General features: G+C 45.6%; 1 protein-coding gene and 1 long non-coding RNA gene across 4 annotated transcripts in view; one reads left to right on the forward strand and one right to left on the reverse strand.

Annotated features, from left to right (window-relative positions):
* The window catches only part of CALN1 (calneuron 1), a 94,857-nt gene extending 73,174 nt beyond the window's left edge, over positions 1-21,683 (forward strand). For all 3 annotated transcript variants that reach the window (XM_072353965.1, XM_072353967.1, XM_072353968.1), the window contains 2 exons: positions 11,630-11,783; positions 15,448-21,683. In XM_072353965.1, coding sequence (XP_072210066.1) covers positions 11,630-11,783; positions 15,448-15,575 — 282 coding nt within the window. In that variant the 3' untranslated portion in view covers positions 15,576-21,683. The remainder of the gene's footprint in view (positions 1-11,629; positions 11,784-15,447) is intronic.
* Positions 12,565-14,098, reverse strand: LOC140260982 (uncharacterized). The gene is made up of 3 exons (XR_011905640.1): positions 14,052-14,098; positions 13,750-13,877; positions 12,565-13,060 (listed from the first exon to the last, which is right to left on the reverse strand). It is a non-coding gene; the product is annotated as an uncharacterized lncRNA (long non-coding RNA).
* Positions 21,684-24,393: the final 2,710 nt, after the last annotated feature.

Genomic DNA, 24,393 nt, shown 5'->3' on the forward strand with positions numbered 1-24,393 from the left:
TTTTTGGAACTGGCAATTCATGAAAGGGAATGAGAAATGTAGAACAGACTGGTAATGTGCCCGTGGGAAAGCTGATCTCCTTCCAGCATGCCTTCAGGAGTGAAGCTGTGATTTATGTTACACTGCATAACTATATACTTGTGTCGAGTGGAACAAGAGCGAGCATTACCTGGTTCTTATGAAAAGGTTTCAATGTCCTCACTATGGTCTGAGTCACCGGTGGCTTAGAGGCATGAATATGATTTTAAAAGCATGGAAGTGGGAGTTGCTTAAAGTTCTGGTGAAAACATTTGCCAGATGTTGCCTGTTTGACTCACGTTGAATCCAGGGAGAAAGCAAAGTACGCTCAGTGCCTCTGCAGAAGGCAGGGAACATGCAACGAAGGGAATGCATGTATTGGTGACCACCAAGAGCTGGCTGGGTTCTTCCAGCAGCAAAGGTAGTGGTTGTTTTTGGGTCCCAGAATTCAGGTTGTGCTGAGCTTCTGCTGTGAGTGAGTTTGGGAAAGGAAGAAAACAGTGAGGTAGTGTGGTTTTGGTGTGAGCTGGACGGAGTGGTAAACTCCATGGTGGGTTTGAACGGGCATTTGCTATTTCTACGTCCCTGTTTTGGAGGTGCATGACCTGAAGTTAGACCTACTGTCGTGCTCTTGGAAAGCAGGTCTGTCTGTCTTTGCTTTACCATGTGCGGTCCCATTTTGCAGTGTGTCCTGCTGTCTGTCTCTGAAGGGGTAGTCCGGTATGGGATCGTGACTGCTGCCACCAACTCCAGTAACAGGCTGAAATGAAGAATTAGAATGAATGAATTAGAGAATAACGAGTTAAGAGAGAAAGGAAAGCAGCCAACACCATAAACAGCTGAACTGCTTTTAAATCAGAGCACAGCACCAACAAAATGTCCAAAGCTACCTAGATGGCTTACACAGAATGAATTATTTCTGTACTTCTAATGCAAAGTAATGGCCTGCCTCTGTGATGTCGCTTGTTGTGGGGCTTTAGATCACCAGCATAAGCAGAAAAACCACTCTGCTAAAAATTCCTTTATTCCCCAAAACCGTTTATCACCTGTAGGATTATTTCAAATGTGTTTTCACAAAGCCACATGACTCCTAATGAGCTCGCACTTACACAACAAGCTATTAAAAAGCAATTAGCACAAGGAAATATATCCAAGCTATTCGCAGGGCCAGCTTTAAGATTGATAACATTTTCTTGATGGAAGCTTGTCAAATGTATGTAGTCTGACAAGAGCCGGTCCCTGAGTCAATTCATTAGGGCTCCCAATGCCCCTGTTAATTTGAGAAAGTCTTTGTTAGCACTGATAAAGACCAGCTCACAGTAATGCCTCTTCCTGGGCTGTCCTGCTTCTTTCCAGGACACTTTTCTCAGGCTGGTTCTTGGCTCTTTGCTCTCCCAGACCCTGAGCATCTCAGTTATATCTATTCCTTTACTAGCTGACATCATACAGAAATCAGAAATTGGGTTTTATTCCTGCTCACTGCATACTGTGTGTATGGGAGATTGGTAATCACAGCCTGAACCTCTGATTAATCAGCTGAGGCAGGTGTGGGGTCAGCTGTGGGAGCACAGGTGAGAGTGATGGAGCTGTGCTCCCAGAAGGGCTGGAGCTCGACTCCATCCCCTCTGAGACCTCATTTAAGGGCTGACTCCCACTGAAACAGCATCTCTTGGAGATCGCTCACCAATGAGGACTGCCCCAGCTTCTTCAGCCAAGGCACCACCACTGGTGAGTTTTCCTTTGCTTATTCCTTCTGTACATTTGCTACCATCTGTATATTAACAACCAATACACTGTGTTAACGTGTCACCTCTTAAGGCTTTTCTCCTCCCAGCTTCATTTGAGAATTATTCATGAATATTGCAAACTACTTACAATTATTTTAATTCTATTCAGCTCTGGTGTGCATGTGTACATCTGTGTACACAGAGAGCAGTAGGCCATGCTGTTGCCAATGGGCTCACCAGTAAGCTCACTCATGGGGGGGTGACTCCAGCCAAGCTCCTTTCCCTGCACTCCTCCCCAACTTTCCCCTTGGAAAAGCTACAAGAACATCAAATTTCTCCAAACAGAGCATACGAGTGAAAGAAAGTATCTGATTTGGAAGGTGATGGAGTCTGTTAGGAACTTTCATTACTTATATGTAAATTTGATTCAATCAACCATAGTGGGAAAAGAGATTCTGAGTGTTGTGAGCAGGATTCAGCCTCTGCAACAGCAGTTCATGGAGAAGCTTCAAACTAGTGAAAGCATCTGCGAGAATGGGGTGAGGAGAGCTTGGACCTTATGGCAGGGCTGGCAGTGACCATGTGTGCTGATTGCTCTATATGCATTGCCGTCAGGATCTGCTGGGGTCATTAGTGTCCTTATCCCTGCATTTTGCCATTAACAGACAGTATGTTCTGCCAGTGAAGCAGGAATATAACCCTCAGTGGGCCTGAGAGCTTGAGGAAGGCTTTCTAGAAGGCACCTGTGTTGGGTATGAGGGATGTGCATGTGAGCCTGACTGCTTGTCTTGGCACTGTCTTAGATAAGGAAAATAAAACTTGGGCCATGGCTTTGGTAGTGAATCCCCAGTAGATCTGCAAAGCAATGCTGCTAACCAATAGATCTGCAAAGGTTGCTGCAGCCTGAACATGCTGGTGCCTGGAGGCTACCAGCAAATATTTATGGTATTGCTTGGACTCCGGCTGTTTAGAGCCTGTTGTGCTCAGATTGATGCTAGTCATGACTTTGGCAATAGGTGATGCTGCACTTTCAGAGCGGTGTAACAGCATTTGTGAGAGGTGCGTCTTTAACTTGGTTATTGGGGTGTTGAAGGGATGCAGTTGGCTGGATGCAGGCAGTGTCTGGAGAGGATGCTCCCATTCCAGCAGGCAGCTTTTCACCTGGAAAGGAACCTTCTGCAGCTGTGGCAAAGCACGAACCCAGGCAAGGGAGGGTCATGACCTGTGTGGCTTTTCAGAAAGGCATTTCTGTAGTCAGAGAGGTGTCTCATCCCTAAAATGTGAGGGCTTTGTTAGGGCTGACCGTGTAACCCTGCACAATTAATGCTCTTAATGTTTGCATTCATTAAGACAAAGGAGCAGAGTTCAAGATAAATCCTAGGACAAAAACAACCACTCCTCTCACACAAAGAGATGCACTTTTGGAGCATTAAGACCCTTGATAGCCCTGGAGGCATCAGCATCCCATCTGCCTGGTGGACTTGAAGAGCCCTCTTGTCTTATGCAAATAGAGCTGCAAGGGCGATCACGCATAGGGACCCAATGGAAGGCACATGGGTAACTTTGCTTTACAAACCCCAGCCTGGTCCCTCCTGCAACTAAGAGTTACAATATTGATTTTATTCTTTCTGTTAAGTCTGTTATCCTTTTGCTTTTGCACGAGAAGGCACTTCTGTAGCAGATGGGATGGGACAATAATGCTGATTTTGATCCAAGGCTCTTGGGCAAATAATTAAACATTAACATTTGCAAAGAAACCAGATTTGAGAACTAATGTAACCAAGGTGCTCTCTAAACAAACAGAAAGCCCAAAGCTTGTGGTGCTGCTGGTGTCCATCACAGCAGATCCTTTCTTCAAGGGCAAAAATCAGATAAATAGATGCTGTTCCTCATATTCCCTTCCCAGGGTGGATGTCTGCAGTCAGCTCATGAGTCAGCCTGGCAGGTCTGTGTTGGAAGCAAAGACAAGCTGCATCTTTCCCTTTCACTGTTAGGCCTCCAATTGATAAAGTTTTAATGAAGTCAGGGTTTAGAAAGGAGACGGAGCTTTCATGGATCAGTAACATTTTCTATTAGACCGAATGCTGGGGGAAAAAGAAATGGATCAGGGTTTTGAAGATGCAAGCCCTTCTTCAGAGCCTAAGCAGAAGCTGATGACTCCAAGCAAAATACAGGCTGGAAACAGCTTGATTTTCTTGATCTGTTCCATAATTTGGTGAAAAAATGAGTTTGGGCACCTGTACAAGCAGAGGCTTCAGTGAGGTGCAGGGCTGTTGTTGGCACCATGGGACAAGAGGAGAATTGCTGCCAGGAGGAATGGTCTGGTGTGGGTAGCGTGCAGTGAGAGGAGAAAAGGCAGTGTGTCCAACAAGAAAATACCTCTCCTTGGAAAGAGCAGTAATGCATTGGCACAGGCTGCCAGGGCCGTGGTGGGGTTACTGTCCCTGGAGGTGCTCAGGAATTGTGGAGGTGTGGTACTGAGGAATGTGGTTAATGGGCAGTATTGGTGGTAAGTGGGTGATTGGACTGGATGATCTTCGAGGTCCTTTCCAGTGTTTCCCATTGCCTCCTGGTTGGGCTCTGGGTGGGTGCAAAAGGAAAGGCAGCAGTGTGCAGATGATCTGTTCATGGGTGAGCTGTGCATTGCCCTTGCAGGTGTTGTGGGATAGGACTGGACGTGACAGTCCTTTTGCACGGTGCACAGGGTTGCTGCTTTTCAGGCTGTGCTATGCCCTGAATCTTCATGTATTGCCGTGGTTTTGGTGCTTTATGGTACAACGTAAAAGAAATGGATGTCACTTCTGCAAGGGAGGAAACAGCCCCTTTTTAGTGAATCCACTAATTCTGTCAGAGATAGCCTTGAACCAAAACAAATTATCTAGATATTTCTACGGAGCTGTCGCCGTGGTGGAACAGGGCTGTGCTTCCCTTGCACTGTATCACTACAGTGATCAGTTGCTTTTTTATTTCAGCGGGTTTCTCAACACTGATAAACGGCAGCTTCGTGTTGTGGTTTGACAGGCAGAGTGAGCTTTTCAGAAAGCTGCCTGTTTGCAGTGCACGGAGCCAAAGGCTTTAGCAGCGAGGTCAGGCCTGGTGACGCACATCATCAGGACTTGTGGTCTTGTTTCACTCCACTGACTGGCAGACCTACATAGGCTGCATCTGTTTGTAAACCATATTCCTGGGTTACTTGTGAAGATGAACTTAAATGCAGCAACAAAGTAGAGTACTTTTGCTTGGGGAAGGATTGGAAGAGTAGCTGTTGACTGCGCTGGCTTTCCATCCACTGGCAAGGACTTTTGGGAGCAAGAATTGGATTCTGGTGACCAACAAACTTATGAATTGATTGGTTTGTGTTGAGAGGAACTCTGAAAGACCATTCAGACCAACCCTATGTATTAATATGTATTAATAGGCAGAGGCACCACTCACCAGATCAGGCTGCCTAGGGCTGCATCCAACCTGGCCTTGAGCATTCCTAGTGGTGGGGCAACTGCAGTTTCTTTGGGCAGCCTGTTCCAGTATCTTAACCACCCTCAACATGAGAAATTTCTTCCTTATATCCAATCTAATTCTAACATCTTTCAGTTTAAAACCATTGCCCCTTGTCCTCTAACTACATGCCCTGGTCAAAAGTCTTTCTCTGTCATTCTTCTAAGCCTCCTTTATACATTGAGAAACCACAATAGGGTCTCTCTGGAGCCATATCTTCTCCAAAACGTTCATCTTCACTGTGAGATATGACCATAGTTTGCTGCCCAGGCCTTGTCCCAGGTTTTGCTGAGTCCTAGAGCGCATTTAGCACAGCAACCACACCAGCAAAATTTGTTCTTTGCCAGACTGAGGAGCTGAGCTACCAGGTGACAGTTTATTTTAGCATGAGAAGAGTCCTCAAGCAGCGCTGAGCTAAATATTTCTCTAATTCATGCATAACTTAAGTACAATTAGCAGCTTGATCACAGAGACCTAGGTCAGATGTGACGTGAGTGTGCTGGGACTGCAACTTATGAGATCAGAGCTGGGCTGGGATTTGGCTGGACCTCTTGCACTGCAAACAGCAGCTCTCCGATCCCTATCAGCACCCACTGCCCCATAGGGCAGACATCACTGATGACCGTTTCAAGGATATTAGGCAAAATTATTCTCTGAAAGAATGGTGATGCAGGGTTACTGTCCTTGGAGGTGTTGTTTGGAAACCTTGGAGATGAGGCACTGAGGGACGTGGTCAGTGAGCATGGCAGGATGGGTTGATGTGGCATGATCTAGAGTGGTCATAGGCATGGGCTGGTTGTTGGACTAGATGACCTTATTCATCTTTCCAACCTCAGTGATTCTATGGTTGTGTGATTCTAAAGGGCAGGTGTTTGATGTAGAGCTCATAGAGCTGCCACCAAAGTGCATTGTACCTTCTCATCCCAAACCTGTACTTATCCCTTATGCTCACACTCCACCTGCACTCTGCAGTACCTCTGTGAGACCGTGTTTCATGGCCATTAGAGCCCAGTCCCCATGGCCAACCAGGCTTTAATGCAGCCTGGGAGCAGACACCTGCAAGGATGCTGATTTCCCCCCAGTTTGGAGGTGTGAGCACTCCATGCCCCCCTCCTTGCTGCTCTGAGTCATGCATTAGAATTACTTCCCCCAATTTTATGTTTCTGCCCTGACAGCTGATTTGTATTTTCTTACTTCTCTGCTCTGTTATACTGGTAGCTGGCAAGAGCTTGCAAGTGCCAAGCGAATGGCTGGAGGGGACCTCGGAATTGATCACCTTGTTTTTGCCACAGCGAGAAAATATCACACGCTCCTCGGAACGGAGTAACTCCGCAGTTACTCCCGGCTTTAATTGAACTTTCTACCTTGCGGTTCTCGGTTGGATTAATCTTGTTTCCAAACAATGGGCAAAAGGTTATGTAAAAAATAATTACACAATGCAAATCGAATCAAAGGCAAGTCTACGTCCGTCTGAATGCAGCACAACGAAGAGAGGCAAGTCAGGAAAGGTGACAATGGATCACATCCTTTCTGCGCATCTTCCTGGCCTTGGGTTCGCCAGTGTGGGTTTTTCATACTCTCCGCTCTCAAATGAGGAAGCTGAGGTGGAGGGGTTTATTTTTTTGCTGTCTTTTTGTCTCTGCACGGATTAAATATTCACCAGGTTTCTTCAGGGCTTCAGGCTTGTCAGGAAAGATCCATGACAACCAGGAGCCAAGGGGGAGCTTCAGAGGCTCAGATGCTCTTAGCTAATGTGCGATAATGGGAGCTGTGGGCTTTGGAGGGCAGGTGGGATAGACTTGAGGACTTCGGCTCCTACAAATTGTAGGGGAGGCTGTGAAAACAGTGGGAACCAGGTCCCTGGGCAGCCCTGCTGGGGCAGGCTGCTGTGGATTCCTGCATTGCTGGCTGTGGTGTCGGCGCTGGAACTATTAATAATAACGTCGATGACTTGTGGCATTTATATTGTGTATTTTTTACTTCTCCTTCAAAAGTGCCAGTTTGACAAACTGCATCAAACTCGTACCCACACGGATGATTTTCTTCCAGGCTTCTGAGGGTTTCTCGCTGGGAGAAAAAAACAAAGTGCTTTGTTAATATTAAGTGTAACCTTGGATTCCTCCAGTTTCCCATCGTAGCTTTGTCTCCCTAGCACAGCTCCTATGAATTACCCCTCACGCATTTCCGAAGCGTGTCTCCCTTCCTAACCCATTTCTGGCATTCTTGAAACATTTGTAACTGCAAAGTAAAAGACGGGCTCCCTTTGGCTAAGGGAGACATTGGGCAGCAGGGCTGCTTAGCTGGTCCATTGACCTCACTGGGGTTTCTGCTTTCTTCTCTCATTCAGCAGCAATTGGTGCTGCCGACAGCAGTGCAGATGTGGGAAGGATAGCAGTGAGTTGAATTCAGTCTATTTAATGAAGTGGGCAGGACAGGTTGTTTTTGTCAGACTGTGTCTTTGCCTCACACTGGTACAGAAAAAGTCCCACCCCATCCAGCTGATGGATGTTGTGAACTCACTGTATTTTGGGGGTAGGCTGGAGGTGCTCGCTCCCAAATGGGGTTCCATGGCTTTAGCCCTAATTAAAACTTATCAGTTTTCTCTTCCAGAGGCTCTCACAGACCTCACGTCAGAGGTCAACACGCTGCAATCCATTTACTTATGCACTTTGATTGGGATCGGACTGGGAGACAGCGAGCAAGGCCAGGGAGCTGTAAAACTGGGCAAAAGAGATCGTTAGGGCCTGTTAATTTGTACTTCAGTCTGGGAACATTTCCTAATTAAAAAAGAAAAAAGGAAGAAAACCACTTCTTCATGTTTTAGTTAAACTATTTAAAGTTAATTGAATGGGTCCAGGATTGATATTCCTAGTGCATTTTCTGCAGAGGTGTTACTGTGATTTATCCTATCAGGAGGCCAATTCCTCTTAGCCCAGATGAATAACCGTGATATCTCAGCTGTGAAGCGAGATCAGTGCAGTCACTGACCCACTCCCCTGCTTAAAAAGACCTCCCCAGTGAGAGCAGGGATGGTGATGGGGATGCAGATGGGTGGAGATAGAGATGGAGATGATGGGGATGAGGATAGGGGTGGGGATGGGGGTTGAGGCGAGGATGGAGATGCAGATGGATGGAAATGAGGATAGGATGGAGGTGATGGGGGTGGGAATTGAGATGATGGGAATGGTGATGGATGATTGGGATGGGAATGGAGGACATGGTGATGGATGATTGGGATGGGAATGGAGGACATGGTGATGGATGATTGGGATGGTGACATGGTGATGGGATTGGGATGGTGACATGGTGATGGGATTGGGATGGTGACATGCGGGACATGGTGCCTCTCACAGAGCTGCAGACATCCCAGCTGCACTCCCCTGTGTCCCTGCACAGCTCTGAAGGTGACTGGGGGACACACAGGGGGTGTTCACAGGCTGGATTGGTTTGGAATGCTGTGTCATTTTGTAACACAAACTTAAGCCAGGTGCTTGGGGTTAAGGGTGCTGTGAATACACTTGAATCTGATTTTAATTTGCCAATATATGTGCAATTCCCTGCTGACAAAGCTGCTGGGAAGAATGTAGTAATCTCCTGTTAGCAGTAGCCATTGCAGTAATGAGCCTGTTGCTATGGAAATGAGCTTGTTAGCCATTCCCTCTCCCCGGTAAGCAGGATGCTGGGGTGCAGCATCAGGGAAGCTGGCTGTTCCTGAAAGCAAGTGGTACCCAAGGCGATGGCGTCCCTTGCCCCAAGCCTGTCTCGCTGAAGGAGCAGCTGTGCAATGTGCTGTGAGCACTCACCTGATGCGTGCATGCAAAACCAATAATAGCTGATATTTCTGCTGGTTGCAGTGCCTGAAGTCCACCAGAAACTGCAGTGGACAACACCTGGTGCCAAGCATACAAACCAGTGTAGAGTTCAGGGTTCTCACTGCAGCACTTGACTCATTGGGTGTCATTAGAAACAGCTTGTTTCTATATCATTGCTTCCAGTGTATTCCAAGAGCACCAACTCAGAAGAAACATCATTGATTTCTCCTAATTATAAATCCTATAGAAAGTTTTAAGCTTGCAGCAGTCACAGTTCTTCTCAGCAGAGCCAATAAAAGTTACGAGTTGCTCCCTGGTTACTGTCATTACAACAATAAAAAGCCAGAGTAATTGAAAAGTGACTCAGGGAAGCTGCCAGATTGGAGAGCAATGATAATAGAAGAAATTACCTGGGAGTCCAAACCCGATGCAAAGTGATGTCTCTGGCTGCATTGAGCTCATGCCCAGTCTGATCGAACTCCTGTGCTGATAGGTATCCAGTGGAGGAAACACCTCTTGCATGCAAGTGCTGGAACACAGAGCAAAGCAGGAGCAATGAAGTACTTGTGTCAGCAGGTCAGGCACTCAGGGCAGGAGCCAAGTGTTATTGTGACCCCCATCTGAGATTATAGAATCATTAAGGTTATAAAAGACCTCTAAGATCCCCAAGTCCAACCCCATTCCACCCCAATCGTGCACACTGACCATGTCCCTCAGTGCCACATCTCCATGGTTCTGGAACACCTCCATGGATGGTGACCACACCATCCCCCTGGGCAGCTGTGCCACTGCAGCACTGATCTTTTGGATCGTCGTCCTAGAAGACAAGATAGCAATGGAACAATCAATAATTTCTCCCTGTATCAGCATCAAGCTTAAACGTAAGAACTGGAGACACAGCAACAGATGCATATCTGTCAAGAGAAGAACTATTTCCCACTAGACAGGTTAACTGATACAGGAAGACCTCAAAGCTCACATCATTAATGTAACCACATTGTTAAGATAAGCAGGTGCCTATGATCGTTTGTAATCTAGGTAGCCTTAAGCAATGCAACAGGTAGCACCACGGTGAGCTATGACATCATGTTGGTAGTGATACTGCCATAAAGGGAGACCTGAAAGACCCCTAAGGGGAAAAGGAAAGGAGTGGCATTGGGGATGGTGTATCTCTATTGCTTTCTGTGTGGCCAAGATGCACCACGTACACGAGATCCCTTGTACTCATACTCCAAACCCACCAAACCAGGGTTACAGTGAACTCAGATGAGACAAAATAAAATGGGAACTTTGCCCTCCGTGCCCCAACTGTCCACTTGTCTGCAGACTTTCAAATCATTGCATGAAATGAATAAACGGAATGGTAGGAATCGGTGCTTCTAAATGGGTAAATATATGCACGTGTGCAAATCTGCCTGTGAACACAGAAATACATAAACATGTCAGGGTTTGGGTTCAATCCCAGTGCACGTGTTTCTCTCAGTGGATCACTTTGAGGACTGATGATTTTGCCTCTGTGCAGTGAGGTGGGGAGCAGTGGTCAAGGAAGATGGCCTTAGATAACGCACTGAGGAGCTCAGAGCTGATAAGAGAGAAAGGGGGGGGGAGGGGGAGGGGAGTGCAGATGATGCACCATGCCCTGATGCCTGCTGTACAGTCTGATCACACACTATTGCCACGCTCTCAATTGCTGAATTGGGCACAGGTTTGCATTACCTTTCCTCCAGCATGGAGTTAAGCTAGTGGGCATGCCTTCTCTTGTGTGCCATTAGCAGATATCAGGACCACAGACCTTACGTGTGTGCAAAGATCCCCTGCTGCAAAATGTTCTTTTCACGTATTCTGCAAGAAAAAAAAAACTGGCTGTAGAGCATTTATTTGGTATGCACAGGAATAACATTTCTATGAGAGCAATGTTCTCTGCTTGTGCTGTTCACACTGGAGTTGTGAGGAACAACAGGGCAGAGAGAAAATTGTGGCTCATGGCAGGGCATGAGGTGAGGGTCAACCTCTGCTAGCAGGAAACGGTGATAGAACAAGAAGTGGTGTGCTTAAATTGCAGCAGGGGAGGCACAGGTTGGATATTAGGAAACATTTCTTCTCCAAAAGAATGGTGCTGCAGTGGCACAGCTGCCCAGGAGGTGGTGGGGTCACCGTCCATTGTGGAGGTGTGACACTGAGAGATGTAGTTATGGGCTGGTGGAAAGAGATTGGAGTTGAACTATGTGATCATAGAGGTCGTTTCCAACCTTAATGATACTATATGAGAAGAGTGACAGGGTTTCTAACAGATTTAGTTCTGCAGGGATGGCCAGGGCTGATGCTGGACTGCTCTCTCTCTGCAGCTTCACTAGCACTAAGCAGCCAAGATCTCTAGCAACATCCATTTCAAGTATTAACACTGACAGCATCCAGTGAACCCAAAAGAGCAAAATTTGTGAAGTTATATTGAGCTGCTGAAATGAGGTTGGGAAAAAAAGCCCACAAATGGGGAACTGGGGTGAGCCCACATACCTGCTTTCATCCCAGCACCGCGCTGCTCCTGCTGCCATGCCTAACGTGGTCCTCTCCCTGCAGTTTGACATGCAGAGGATAACACTAGAAGAGCTGAAGCACATCCTGTACCATGCCTTCCGGGACCACCTAACGATGAAGGACATTGAGAACATCATTATCAACGAGGAGGAGAGTTTAAATGAAAACTCTGGCAACTGCCAAACAGAGTTTGAAGGTGAGGATGTGTCTGTACAGTTGTTCTGTTTCCTTTGTAAAACTGTCTGATCCTGGACATGCCACAGGCAGGAATGCACAGTGCGCATGGAACAAAACCTTTTGTTTCCCTCTAGTTCCTTGGACTGTGTTCAACTCAACTTTGCCATTAGATGGCTTGCATGGCTATGAGGCAGTAGTTGGACTGAGCTTCCCTTTGGAGCCATCAGGGAAGTGAGATCCATGGGTCAGCTCTAGTGCCTTATAGGAAATGGAAATAGAAAATATCTGTGTTAAACAGCCAACCTTATCTTTTTTTTGCCCAGTGTAAGAGCATAGCAGACAGTTTTACCTACAAAGCCCAAGCCCTGCATTTGTTCACAGTGCAGAAATCCATTGATTCCTGGCAAATCGATGAGCTGATCGGCAGTGGAGCAGCACCACTGGATGAGCTCCAGGCTAAGCTATGGGAAAGGAAACATTTTGCTATGCAGTTGTTGCTTGGTGCAGCAACCTCTCAGCAGTGCCCCAAGACTGCTGTGTAAGTGATCAGCAATAGAGATAGGACGCAGCCAGAACTTCTACAGTACATTATGCACTTTGAATGGAGTTACCACTGCTAAGAACATTCTCCTTTTACCAACATGGAACATTTACTTAAGGGAACCATTTTAAGCCACTGTAGGAGAAAGACTTTTTTTTGGCAGAGGAACTCATGGTGTTCCAAAGTGCTGCTGGCTGGAACAACCAAATAGACAAATCATTTCAAGTACAGGAAAGTCCAGGGAGATACCTATGGAGGAACTCGGGGTCTGAGAACATCACCTGCTGCTTTCCCACACCTGGTGCCTCTGAAGGGGCATCAGACAGAGATGCTGAAGTATATTATAATAAAGCAAAGTGCAACACTTAGCCTGGCTAATTAATGAGATTCAAACACTGTATCCAGCACACTCATGCTCTGCTAACTAACTACTGCAGGGAAGATGCAGAAGATTACGGCTGAATTTTAAGAAGCCTGCAGGAGGGAGGCAAGCAGCAACACTCTTCAAACCAAGCCAAGCAAGCAGCAGGGAGGAAGGGATGCTTATAACTATGGATAGAGCTCTCGGTCCCCACTGACCTGGTGGAGCTGTGCGCCAGCTGTCACTGCTGCATCAGGACTGAGGTGAACCAACCCAGACACAAAACTATAGGTCTGAAAACATCAGCGTCTCATTTTGGAAGTCCCAGCTTCCAAAAGTACAGCGAGAACAGCTTTTCTCGTGGGATGTTGGCATGGCTGGTGCTAGGCAGAACCTAGAAGCAAAACAGACCCTTTTTTAGATGTTGTTAGAAATACACACGCGCTCACAAACCCACCGGAGAATTACAGATCAGCTCAGCACTGTCAACCAAGACACTAAGTTGTGCTGCAGGTCCCAGAGGAAGGGGATGGTTCTGGTCTGCAGCAGCTCTGACAGAAGCATTTCTCCCAGGGAAGGCAGGCTGAGAGCAAGCAATGTCCTGCAGCCCTTGGCTGTGAACATGCCATTACCTGAAGGACCTCCTGGTGCCAGAGGAGACCAAAACGTTCCCATTTCCCATACACTGAGTTCCCTGCAGGGCTCAGAATGACAGGGCCTCTGCTTGCATTGAGGGAGAGCTGTTGTGAAGCATGTTGGGCAGTATCTCAGCCTGGCTTTAAGTGTCTTCATGTAGGTTAGTTGCTCTTCACCCACTTGTTAATTAGCAGAGTGAAAGAGCTGCTTCTGAAGACAACCCCTCTAATTTATTTGAGGAACTGCATTGGAATGAGGTGAACAGCGCTGTAAAAAGGAACCGCTTCTTTTAACTGTAAACATAGCCTAAAGAGACTTAACTTAAAGGCTTACATCTATATTTAATGTACATTTCATCCACCCCATTAAAGTGCCTTTAATTTCAGGTAGGAATGAAGCCAAGACGAGCCTTGGTGGTTTTCACTGAGGTTAGGGGAGGACAGGTACCTTTAATTCCTTGCTGTAACAGCGCTTTGATCTCCACAGTCACCTCTGGGTGTGTTGTTGCCACCAAAACAGAGCCCTGAGGCCCTTCTCCATCCTGCACACCTGGGATCTGCTCAGCCCAGCTCTGCCTGGATGACAAATTGATAGAGCATTAAAAAAGTCTGAAGAGTACATACCCGCTACCCCTTGTCCAAGTCCTCCTGCATAATCAATAAATATATAATGTTATAAATTAGGTAATATTCAGAAAAATTAGGCTAAACAAGAACAAGTTACATTAGAGAAGAATGGATGGAACTTACCCTTTTTCCTGGGCTTGCTGAGGAGTGATCTCCAAAAGAGATCCTTCCCCACTGGCAGTCAGCTCTTAAATGGGGTCTAGGAGAATTGGAGCTGGGCTCCACCCCTCCCGGTAGCACAGCAGAATTGCCTTCACCTGTGCTCCCAGGGTGGACTAATTGCTGGCCTCAGGTGGTCAATCAGAGGTTCAGGCTGGGATTCAACAGTTCCCATACACCTCCCAGGCAGCACATTGAGAAGATGAAGGTTGAGCCTCAATGTGCTTCTTTAGTTTTCCTTTATGTTAGGAATTGCTAGGAGCTGCATTCCCTGCTAGGAACAGGCTGGTATATCTCAGGAGGAGCCTCTCCTCATCAGTTACAAGGAGGACAAAAAGGTTTTCATATTTAAGAGGATGATTCACAGACTGATCCCAGGGCTGTGCATGACTGTGTTAACAATGAAGAAAGTCAGCAACTTCAGCTTCTTAGTTGGTGAAGAAAAGTACCAATGACTTACCTGGATCCTGCTGCCTTAAATTGCTATTATTACTTGTCAGAAGACAAAAAAAAATGGTTTGCTTGAGAAACATTCCTGCACAAAACACTGAATATGCTTTACTTGTTTCCTTTGGAAGGAAAGATGCCACCAAAGAAAGTCTTGCCCAGTCTTCAGCTGCTCTCCCATCCGTGGTAATAGGCAACAGAGCCCAAGGCCTTTTCAAACAGTGATTTTCACGGTACCCCAGTATTATTCTGGTATTCTCAGGCAGGGGACTGATTGTCCCACCTGTAGGGGAAGAGATGATGATGAGATTCGTGTTTTCTCAGGCTGCAAAATGTATCGTCTGCTGAGCCTAAAAACATCATTAAATGAAATATGTCAAATGCTAAAAATCCTGGCTCTGCCTGCATTTTAACTGCTGCAAATTACCCTCCCCTCCTTCAACAACTCTTCTGCAAGCATTCTTTTGAAAAAGGTTCTTAATACGTTTCAATTTGCCAAGGCACTGAAAACTTAAAAAGAGTTAATAAAAAATGACTGATGTGCTGTGTGTTCTCATAGGAGGGGCCTCGGTGGGTTTTTATGTGTTGTAGGGAGCACATCTTGAATCTCTACTCATTCCCAGTTGACCTGTAAGTGGACAAAAACTGGCTGTGTCTAAGGGGATTTGCAGAAGACCAGTATTCCCGATAAAATAAATGCATAGAAAACTTCATAATGTACTCACCCTCCATGGTCTCCACTGGTCTTGAAAGGAGAGGTGGGTCTCTTGGCCAGCATAGGCTGTGTTCAGGGTGTGGGATGCAGCTGTGGGCACATAGAGGCAAAGGAGAATTTCTGAGCTCAGCTGATCCCAGCAGACAGCAAAGATGTTTCTTTGTCCAAGCAGCTCAACCTTCCCTTGTCTTTCTGCAGTGCACGCCCAGAAGCAGAACAGACAGACCTGCGTCCGGAAGAGCCTTATCTGCGCATTTGCCATGGCCTTTATTATAAGCGTGATGCTGATTGCGGCCAACCAGATCCTGCGGAGCGGCATGGAGTAGCCTCTCACCATGACACTGTGACCCAAACTGACCATGCATGCGCATGCCACCGGGTGAGCTTCCCCCGAACCGACTCTCACACGGCAAAGAGACAGAGGCAGGCAGATAACGCACCATTCGACAAGGAGCCTGGGGCCAGCAGCGTAACGTGTCTTGTAAATCAACCACATCCTTTTGGCAGGGACATAAAAGGGCTGTCTTAACGCTTTAAAGGTTTTTGTTTCCTAATGCAATAAAAATAAAAGATAAACATACAGAGAAGTCCCGAATTATTGCTTCAGAGCAGCAGTGGTAACTTGGAAGACGCTTTCATCCAGCGGTCTGCTTTGCAGTTGTAAGGAGGCACAGCCTCGTGACTCACTGCAGCGGGGCTGTCTTTTAACCTAGGGGCCGACTGACTATGCCGCATAGCTCCCCGGCGGGCCCACCTTCCCAGGAAGTTGACCGTAGCATTGCCACAAGCAAGTCCTGTTCGTTTCGTTTCACGTCCTTCGGCTTCACTTTGTTTTTCCCTTATGACCATGCCTTTGAGTTTACGGCATTAGAGGGGAGCTAGAGCATCCTTGTACAGTATTTTCTGAGTAAAGAAGAGGAGAATTTGCCAGCACCATACAGAATTTCTATTTTTGCTTCACAAACGTCGCCTTTGACACAAGACTGTGGGGTAGCAGGAGTCTGTTTGCCATTTCTTTCCCACCGACAATCAGGGCTGAAGAACCCCCCACCCCCCTCAACTTTCCCACATGGGCATTCCTGAGATTTGTGCAGTCTTCCAGCCAGCTCTGCAACCACCAGCGCCAGTTGAAACTGCCTCTGTTTGGTCCCATCTGCACATTCGACATTTGCTTTCCAGTCGTTTTGCCCTTCTGCTGTAACAGTCGTCAGTAACCTTTTTGAGACCAAAACCACCGAGAAAGCTCTCAGCTTTTCTCCCTGCTCCTCGACTGCCCAGTTTTTACTTATTTCATTGTTGTATTGCAGTGAAACCTCTGCATCCAGCACCTTCTCATGGGAGACGTTACATTTTCATGTGTACGGTGAGGTGGGATTTGACCAGCAAGTCGCTCCATCCCTCGTGGTCCCACCGTCACCACCGCTGCACATCCCATGGATTGGCTGAAAGAGGGTGATCAGAAAACCAGGCTGCTGCAAGAAAAGAAGGAATCAAGCTCGAGCATGCCGCCATATGTTCCGTAGTGTGTCAGACTTTCAGATCCCACAAGCGTTAGTTATTTTTCCTGGAAGAGATTTTAATGAGCAGCAAGGAGAGGATGGAGTGATGCAGACCAGAGGCACAGCGTGTCCATGGAGCCAGGATTACATCTGAAACCTGACACAAATCCTTGCATTTACCTTTGGATGCATTGTACACCTGTGTGTCACTCCAGGAGGGATCTGGTCCCCTTGCCCTGATGGGTGATGGCTGCGTTTGGTGCATGGGGAGCATTGGCGTGGGGTTGGAGTGGCGGTGGCTTCTGCTGCCAGCTGGGTGAGCTCCAGAAACATGATGGAACAGCAAGATCTCACTCCTGTTAATGCAGAGGACTGTTTCCAGTGTCACGAGAAGGGGCAGGATGGCTCCCAAAGGGACTGTGGACTGTGAGCTGCACTTGTCCTACACGGTGGCCATTGTCTCAAGCCTGGATCCATTCCAAAGACTCATTTCTGCTCTTTGTTCTTGGTTACAAGTTCATTTGACCTGTATTTTTCTAGTAACCTGATTTGAAAATGTAATTCCCATTGTTCTGTCTCCCACCACCCCTTAAATCTCATGTATCTGCTTAGGATTTTGCCTCTAGGTGTGTGTTGCAATTTACCACCTTCACAACGCTGCCGTTTTCCTGGTGCCCCCCCTCCATTTCCAAAGATGACAGCTGTCATTTCCAAGGCAGCTGAGTCGTTTTTCTGCCTTTCACAAACACACATTTCTGTATTTCTGTTCTGCTGTGACGAATAGAGGTCAGCTGCAAAATACTGTGCAGAAATTGTTACATCTCACAGAAGATGGAGGGATTTGTGTTTGCTGTAGGGCAGGACCAGACTTCAAACCAACAGCAGAAAATGACAGGCAAGATCCGAGCACAGGATTCACACTGGTGGGGAACTCAGGGTTGCTCCCAAAGCTCAATGTGTTGGACATTGCAGATAAGGAGCTTGGAGATCCTTTTGAGGGGACCGTCATTCATGTTTTTTGGTCTCAGGGGCCTATTAAAGGTGGGAACAGAAGAAAAAAGTCCAAACGTTACTTGCCACTGAGTGGTACTTACTTACTACCTTTTCTTTTGGTGGGTTTTTTTTGTTTGTTTTCCCCTGGGACAGTGCTGGAGTGAATGTGGGAAGCAGAGCAGATGGAGCTGGAGCCGAGGTGGGCACCAACCCACCAGCCCCACTCAACTCAGCAGCTCCAAAGCAGTGCCTCTTTGCATAGCACAGAAAGACAAGTAAAACACATAGACCAGGCATTTCTCCACATTCTTCTCACTCATCCGACAGCTAACACCAGGCAGACTCCAATTATAACAGCTACCTTACAGACAAGATAATCTTTTCCATTCCTTCAAGGTTTCTGGAAGGCTCTGTAATTTCTACACGCATGTTTCATAAAAACTTTTGTAAATACAGTCATTGATCAGCACAATTCTTCACCTTGAACACCCATTTGTAAAACCAAACCTATAATTAATATATTGGTAAAAGCCATAGCCTGGGGTCAGTAGAGTTCATTGCAAAACTCCCCACTGATTTTACTGGGTACGGGATTTGGGGATTTTTAGTTTTACTTCTTTTCTGTGGGGAACCCAATGTATCCATTATGAATGAGTGCCATGTCTTTGCAGAGGTCTCTTTTTCCTTCCTAGACCAGCCTTTCTTCATCTAAAGCATCCCAAAGTCAGCCCTTCTTTCATTAGTCAGGCTCATCAAGTAACTAGTGGCAGTGTAGGATGGATCGGGCCACACCATTTCAACCCTTCCTCTCCCAGCCAACTTCCAATGATGCCTTCCCGTCCATCCTAGCCAGCAGCATTGGAGCCTTGTCTCCTGCCTATCTCCCTGGTTCCATTTATGTAACATCCATTTATCTTTTTTTTTTTCCCCTTTTTCCTCCCTCATAAGTGGGGGAAAAATGACTTTTTATTTCTTTTACAGACAGTAGGTAAAAATAGAGCGATAAAGTTTTGATTGGAACCTGATGGCAAAGGTTTAGGAGGAAGAAAGTAGAAGAATAAAGAAATAAAAAAAATAAAATAAAATCAAAAAACCCACATCCCCTACTTTAAAAAAAAAAAAAAAAAAAAAGAAGAAGAAGAAAGAAAAAAACCTATTTAAGTGCTAATTAACATACTTTAAAAAATACCCAGACTGCAGCAGCACTAGGTAGAGCTGTCAGAAAAAGCACTAAACTTATGCTCTTGCCAGTTACATGAGAATTTAAGTGTCTTTTCAGCACTGCAGTTCTGTATGAAAAGGATATTGCTATGGCAACCCTCGCTGTTCGTGACATGTGTGCCACAAAGTCGGAGCGACACGCAGCAATTGCAAATGCACTCCCAGCCAAACCAAGGCTGGACAAACAACTTCCAACAGCCTGGGACAGCCTTCAGGCTCAAGGATGAGCAAATTATCAACATATTCAGAGCACCCCAAAGACAACTCCATTGGCTTAGCCATAAGAAACATAAAAATTAATAACAGGTGTGTCATTAAATAGAATGGCGTACAGGGAATGATTTGCTGTCCGTGAGCAGAAGGAGTGGGAGGTGGGAGACCTGACTACGCACACTGCAGCCAGGGAAGCTAGAACTGAATATCTGGGCATCATGTGCTCAGATGTTTCATACACAATGTTCGGTGTCCATTGGGAGCTCACTTTGGATGTGATGAACTAGTAGGGCTGGATGTTAGGAGCTTCACCTCAGAGATTTCCATCAACTCCATGACAGAATAGATACATACATGTGCACTGTTATAAGCTGAGACCGAGTAATAAGACATAGAATAGTGAGGAAGTAAGTCAAGAACAGATAAAAAGCATTCCTAAGGGTGCTACTTGAGATGGATAAAGTCTTTCTGACAGATTTGGATGAGCAAAGTACCTACTGGCAAGCACTTTATTCTATGGAAAGAACACACATCTTTTACCTGCTGCTAAAGACCAAAACATCTCCTGGGACACTCAGAGGACTGTCCAAAGCTGTCCAAGGTCCAGTGCTGGCTTTGCTTGGGATGACACAATGCTTTGTGAGGTGCATGGCACACAAAAACTCGCAGCTTTTTCCATGAAAGACTCTCTTATCCTGCACGTAGCACACACGTGCACAAGCAAGTAGCTCTGCCAGGGGCTGTCATCACACATAAGCAAGAGGTTCACAGTCCCGAGTCAGACTTAGATCTGCAAAGAGAAAAGCAGTAGGAGGAATATATTAAGATCATTAAGAATGAAGTTCCCAATTTTATCCACCCGTGTAATAAATTATTTAGTTCCTGCTTTATGGATGACTATTTGAAAGGAGAAAAACCAACTCTTCTAAAATGAGAATCTGATAAAGTATCTTTTATCTTGGCTCTGAATCATGCTTACATTCCATAGATGAAGATGTACAGAACTTGCTGGTTTTCAATCTATTATTTTACTGTGCCGAGTTCTGACAGTGCAATTACATTTCCTTGGCATCACTTAGAACCTATTACACTCCCAGGAACTAAGGAATTTAACACAGAAGAAGAAAAGACTCAAAACACTTCTATCTTTCTGTGTTGTTGGTTGTTATCAAGAACAAATCTTGTTTATCTCCAGTTCAAGTAGGATATTTTAAGCAGTTCCACAAAATGTAGAGATTGACCAAAAGCAAGATGGACAGAAACTCTGACAGCAACTCTTTAACTGGAAGGAGACTTTACTCCTATTTGTCCAGTGGCAAAAGTCTGAAAAACTGTCTCAATTTGGTATCTTCACTATAAAGAATTTCAGCCCCAAAAGGGAGGAGAAGATAGGAAATAGGAGGAAAAAAAAGTAAATCCTTTGAATCTAACGATCAACTCTTGACAATTAGAACACGAAAATACCCTCAGATTTGTATTTTCTGCCAAGACAGACCAAAATAACTTTGTAGCCTTGAAGAGCTTTACTAAATGGAACTTCCATTTTCCATCCAGTTATTATTTTGTACAGCTGCTCATGGCCAGTCTTTGCCAGCATCACAAAGAACCTTCACTCTTCACACAACATGTTAGGTGAGCTCCAAACTGCAATATTCTAGCTACCCCTCTGTTCTGGCCAGCACTTAGGCACGTCTTGTGCGTCCTGTGAGCAGTCCCACCAAACCCAAACCACACTGCCAGTGTGTTTGCAGCATCAGGCCCCTGGGGTTGCTATTTAACAGCAATCTTCAGATAAAGGCATATTCCACCAGCCCAAGAACAGCATTATGTTTCTCACCATCTCTGTCAGAGGAGCCAAAGTTATTTCAGCTTCATGCAGCAGCTCTTGTTCTCTCAGATTTTAATTGGGGCAGGGGGAGGAGAAAAGCTGAAGTTCCTCTCAGACTCCAGAGTAAATGAGAAGTAACTCATTAGAGTTAATTGGCTTAAGCTGGGGTAAGCCCAGAATCCAGCCTGTTGCCATTTAATCCATACTGGGATCTAAGTAATCAATAACTCCTGATTCATCTCTAGGAAGTGCTTCATTAATGCATTCGTCTCCTTCTTGTCATCGTTTCATCTCTGGTTTCAAGCCATTTGCCATCCATTGTTGCAAACTGACCATTTCTGCTTGTTAACAGAAGACATGGCATTTCGATTAAAGACAACAACTCACAAAGTCAGCAGCATAATAGTAAAAAATAAAAAAAAAATAGAAATCACTTTGTACAAAACACTGTAAATATTAATATATAAATTAACTTGGCATGCAACTGAAATAAATCCTATGTTATTGCAAGTTACCCAAGTGTATAAAGACGTGTAAAAAAAAGGAAAACCGAATGCCATATGTATCGGCTGTTTCCTCTAACCAAACACTACTGTAAATATATAATCTGTATAAAAAGATTTTAATTTTACCATTATTTATGCAATAGAAATAAAGGTTTTTTTTCTTTTGATGAAGGATGAAGTTTCTTTTCCCCCTCGTTTTGAAGCAGTCATTGATATTCATTCATGCCCGAGTACAAGAGCAGAAGCTAGATTTGCATAAAATATTAGGACAGGGGCCCTTTCTTTCTTCTGAGAGATACACGAACATTTGAGTTTTTTATTTTGCTTTGAAAATAGATTTACATATTTTAAAGGCTGTTATTACAAAAAGAGCTCCTGGCTGAATAGATGCCTTGGCTGTTCCAAGCTAAGATCAACTCTTCAAGAGCAAAACAGATGCACAGGACTCATTAGCATGCCAAAGGGATGAATTTCACTTCTCCTCTGGAAGTGATGGAAGTCAAAACCAGGACTGGTGCAGTGCAGTTGGTGGGCACCACACGCAGACCTCAAAGGGAAGGGTCAGGCCATGCCATGTGCTTTTGCTTGGCGCTTGCTTAAAGACTCAAAACCACTTTCCTTAGACCTACTGGGGAGTCGGGGCCTGTTTCTGAACTCAGGTGGGCCTGGGTCCAGTGAGTTGCTGCTGGGAAGAGTACGCTGACCACAGGTTTTAATCCTGGCTCTGCTGCTGCCAAGTCCTCTTGCTATGAGGGCTGTTCTGAGCAGCTTAACCACCCTCATGTGTCCTGAACAGCAGCTGTTCTCTTAGCAAATCCCTTCATTTCACTGTAGGCCATTTCCCACATCTACTGGCCCTCAATGCCCTCCACATGCTGCAAACCATTTGGCTGGAGGAGAGAAGGACGAGGGAGATGGTTGTCCCCAGCATTGCTTGTAGTGGTGTCTTCATCCAGGTGGACCCATCACAGCGGATGGACTGCTGGGGGTAACAGTGCAACCCCAAAGCTCCCATCTTGCCCATACGGAAAGTATCTTTTCCACCTTGTCCTTGGAATCGAGCTGTACTGCTTTCCCTAGACCTGATTATTTTTGCAGCTCTGGTTCCTTCATTTAAGCTCTAAAAAATGAGTGTTTCCCCCCAAACAGCGATCTGTATCACACTCCATTCCATGGATTCACGTTATTTATTCCTTGTGAGTCTTTGGATGTCAGCCTGGTGGCTCAGACAGTGTTCCTTGTTTCTGGAACCATCACAGTTTTTGATATGATCGATGATCTGTCCGTGGATTACCACTGAAAAGTGAGTGATTCGGGAAAGATGTTTACAAAATTTGTGATCCAATAGTAAAAAAAAATGACACCTCACACTCTGTTTGACCTTTATGTTATGTAAGCGGGGAGCAGCTTAATGAATGGCTTAGCAGCGAGCTTGAATTCATTACAGGGATGAATCAAATGCATTACAGGAATTCCTATATGTTTCTCATAGGAAAGAGTGAGTAATCAAAGAAATTCACTGTCGGTAGGAGATATTGGTTCTGCATCCCTCTGCTCTTAAAGAAGAGCAAACAGTGCTCATACTCAGAGTGTTGGAGTCCACGTGCTCAATGGAAGCACACATTTGAACATCACATTTCAGCCACCAGAACAGTTCAGGAGTTAAAAACTCACTGCATTGCTGCCCTCGGCATTGAGAAGCACAGTGTCACAGCAGCTGGTGTGGAACCACTGGGGAATCTTCACTGGCTGAAGGGAGAAAACAAACTTTAAAATAGAAAAACACACCACATCCAGACTGAGACCGAACTGCTCAATCCCACCACACAAAGAGCCCACAAACAGGCTCCAAGTTTGCCAAAGCTCCTTTAGCTCACATGGTTATTTCAGTGCCATCTACACAACAGAGGAAAATAGCATCCAGAAGCCCCATGCTTCAATTTGCCACTGGGAAGTTTTAGCTATTGGATGCCATGGGAGAACTGTGCGGGTCTGATCCAGCTCCTGGGGAGTCAATGGAAACGTTCCCAGACTTGGTGGGATTTGGATTAGGTCATCATACAGCACAGTATTTCACACCCTGGCTCTTTGCTTTGTTTAAATGGAGTCTGGCCAAGGCCTCAAATTTAATTACTGGAATACAAATAGTGGAGAAAGAAAGCTTTCCATAGTCAGGATAAAATTCAGGCATGGCCCCATTTATATCTGCTTGCCATCAATGGGCTCCTGATGCTCAAAGCTCCCAGCAGGCAGCGCCTTCAGTTCGACACGATGCCTTCCTCCAGTGATGCACACTGTGCCCATCGCCCTGCAGGTTGGCTCAGATCACATCCGCTCATTGCACACTTCTTCCTGATTAACATCTATAGAAAGTTTTTTTGCTAATGCAAATCCAGAGGCAGTCATTTATTTGGTGAAAGCCAGCTAATCGTGGGAAGGCTTTTTCCCTGAAAGTATAGACTTAATATCATCTTGTTTTAATTGCTTCTTTGAGAGTTGTTTTTTTTTTTTTTTTTTTTTTTTTTAAATAAAAAATATTTTAATTAAAAAAATAAATTTGCCAAGACAATCTTCCAGATCTTTCCCCATTTATTCTTCTTGCCACCAAAATTATCAGTACACTTGCAAAGTTCTAAAGAAAGTAATTACAGCAGATGTCGATCGCTGCCGCTCGCGCTGAGGCTGCTGGATGCTGCACATCAGTCTCCGAACTTCTTTTCAACTTTCTGAAACTGCACATTCTGTACTAAAAAAATTCCCATTTTTAATCTTTCCTCAGAATGGAGGCTGTCTGCTGAGGAGCTGGGATGCTTTTGTGCCAATTGCTAAACATACGGGAGATTGAGGGGGGATGAAAGGGAAAGAACGGATACAATTAAGGAAC

Source organism: Excalfactoria chinensis, chromosome 19 (genome assembly GCF_039878825.1).
Source record: "Excalfactoria chinensis isolate bCotChi1 chromosome 19, bCotChi1.hap2, whole genome shotgun sequence".
In the NCBI taxonomy this organism is placed as follows: Eukaryota; Metazoa; Chordata; class Aves; order Galliformes; family Phasianidae; genus Excalfactoria; species Excalfactoria chinensis.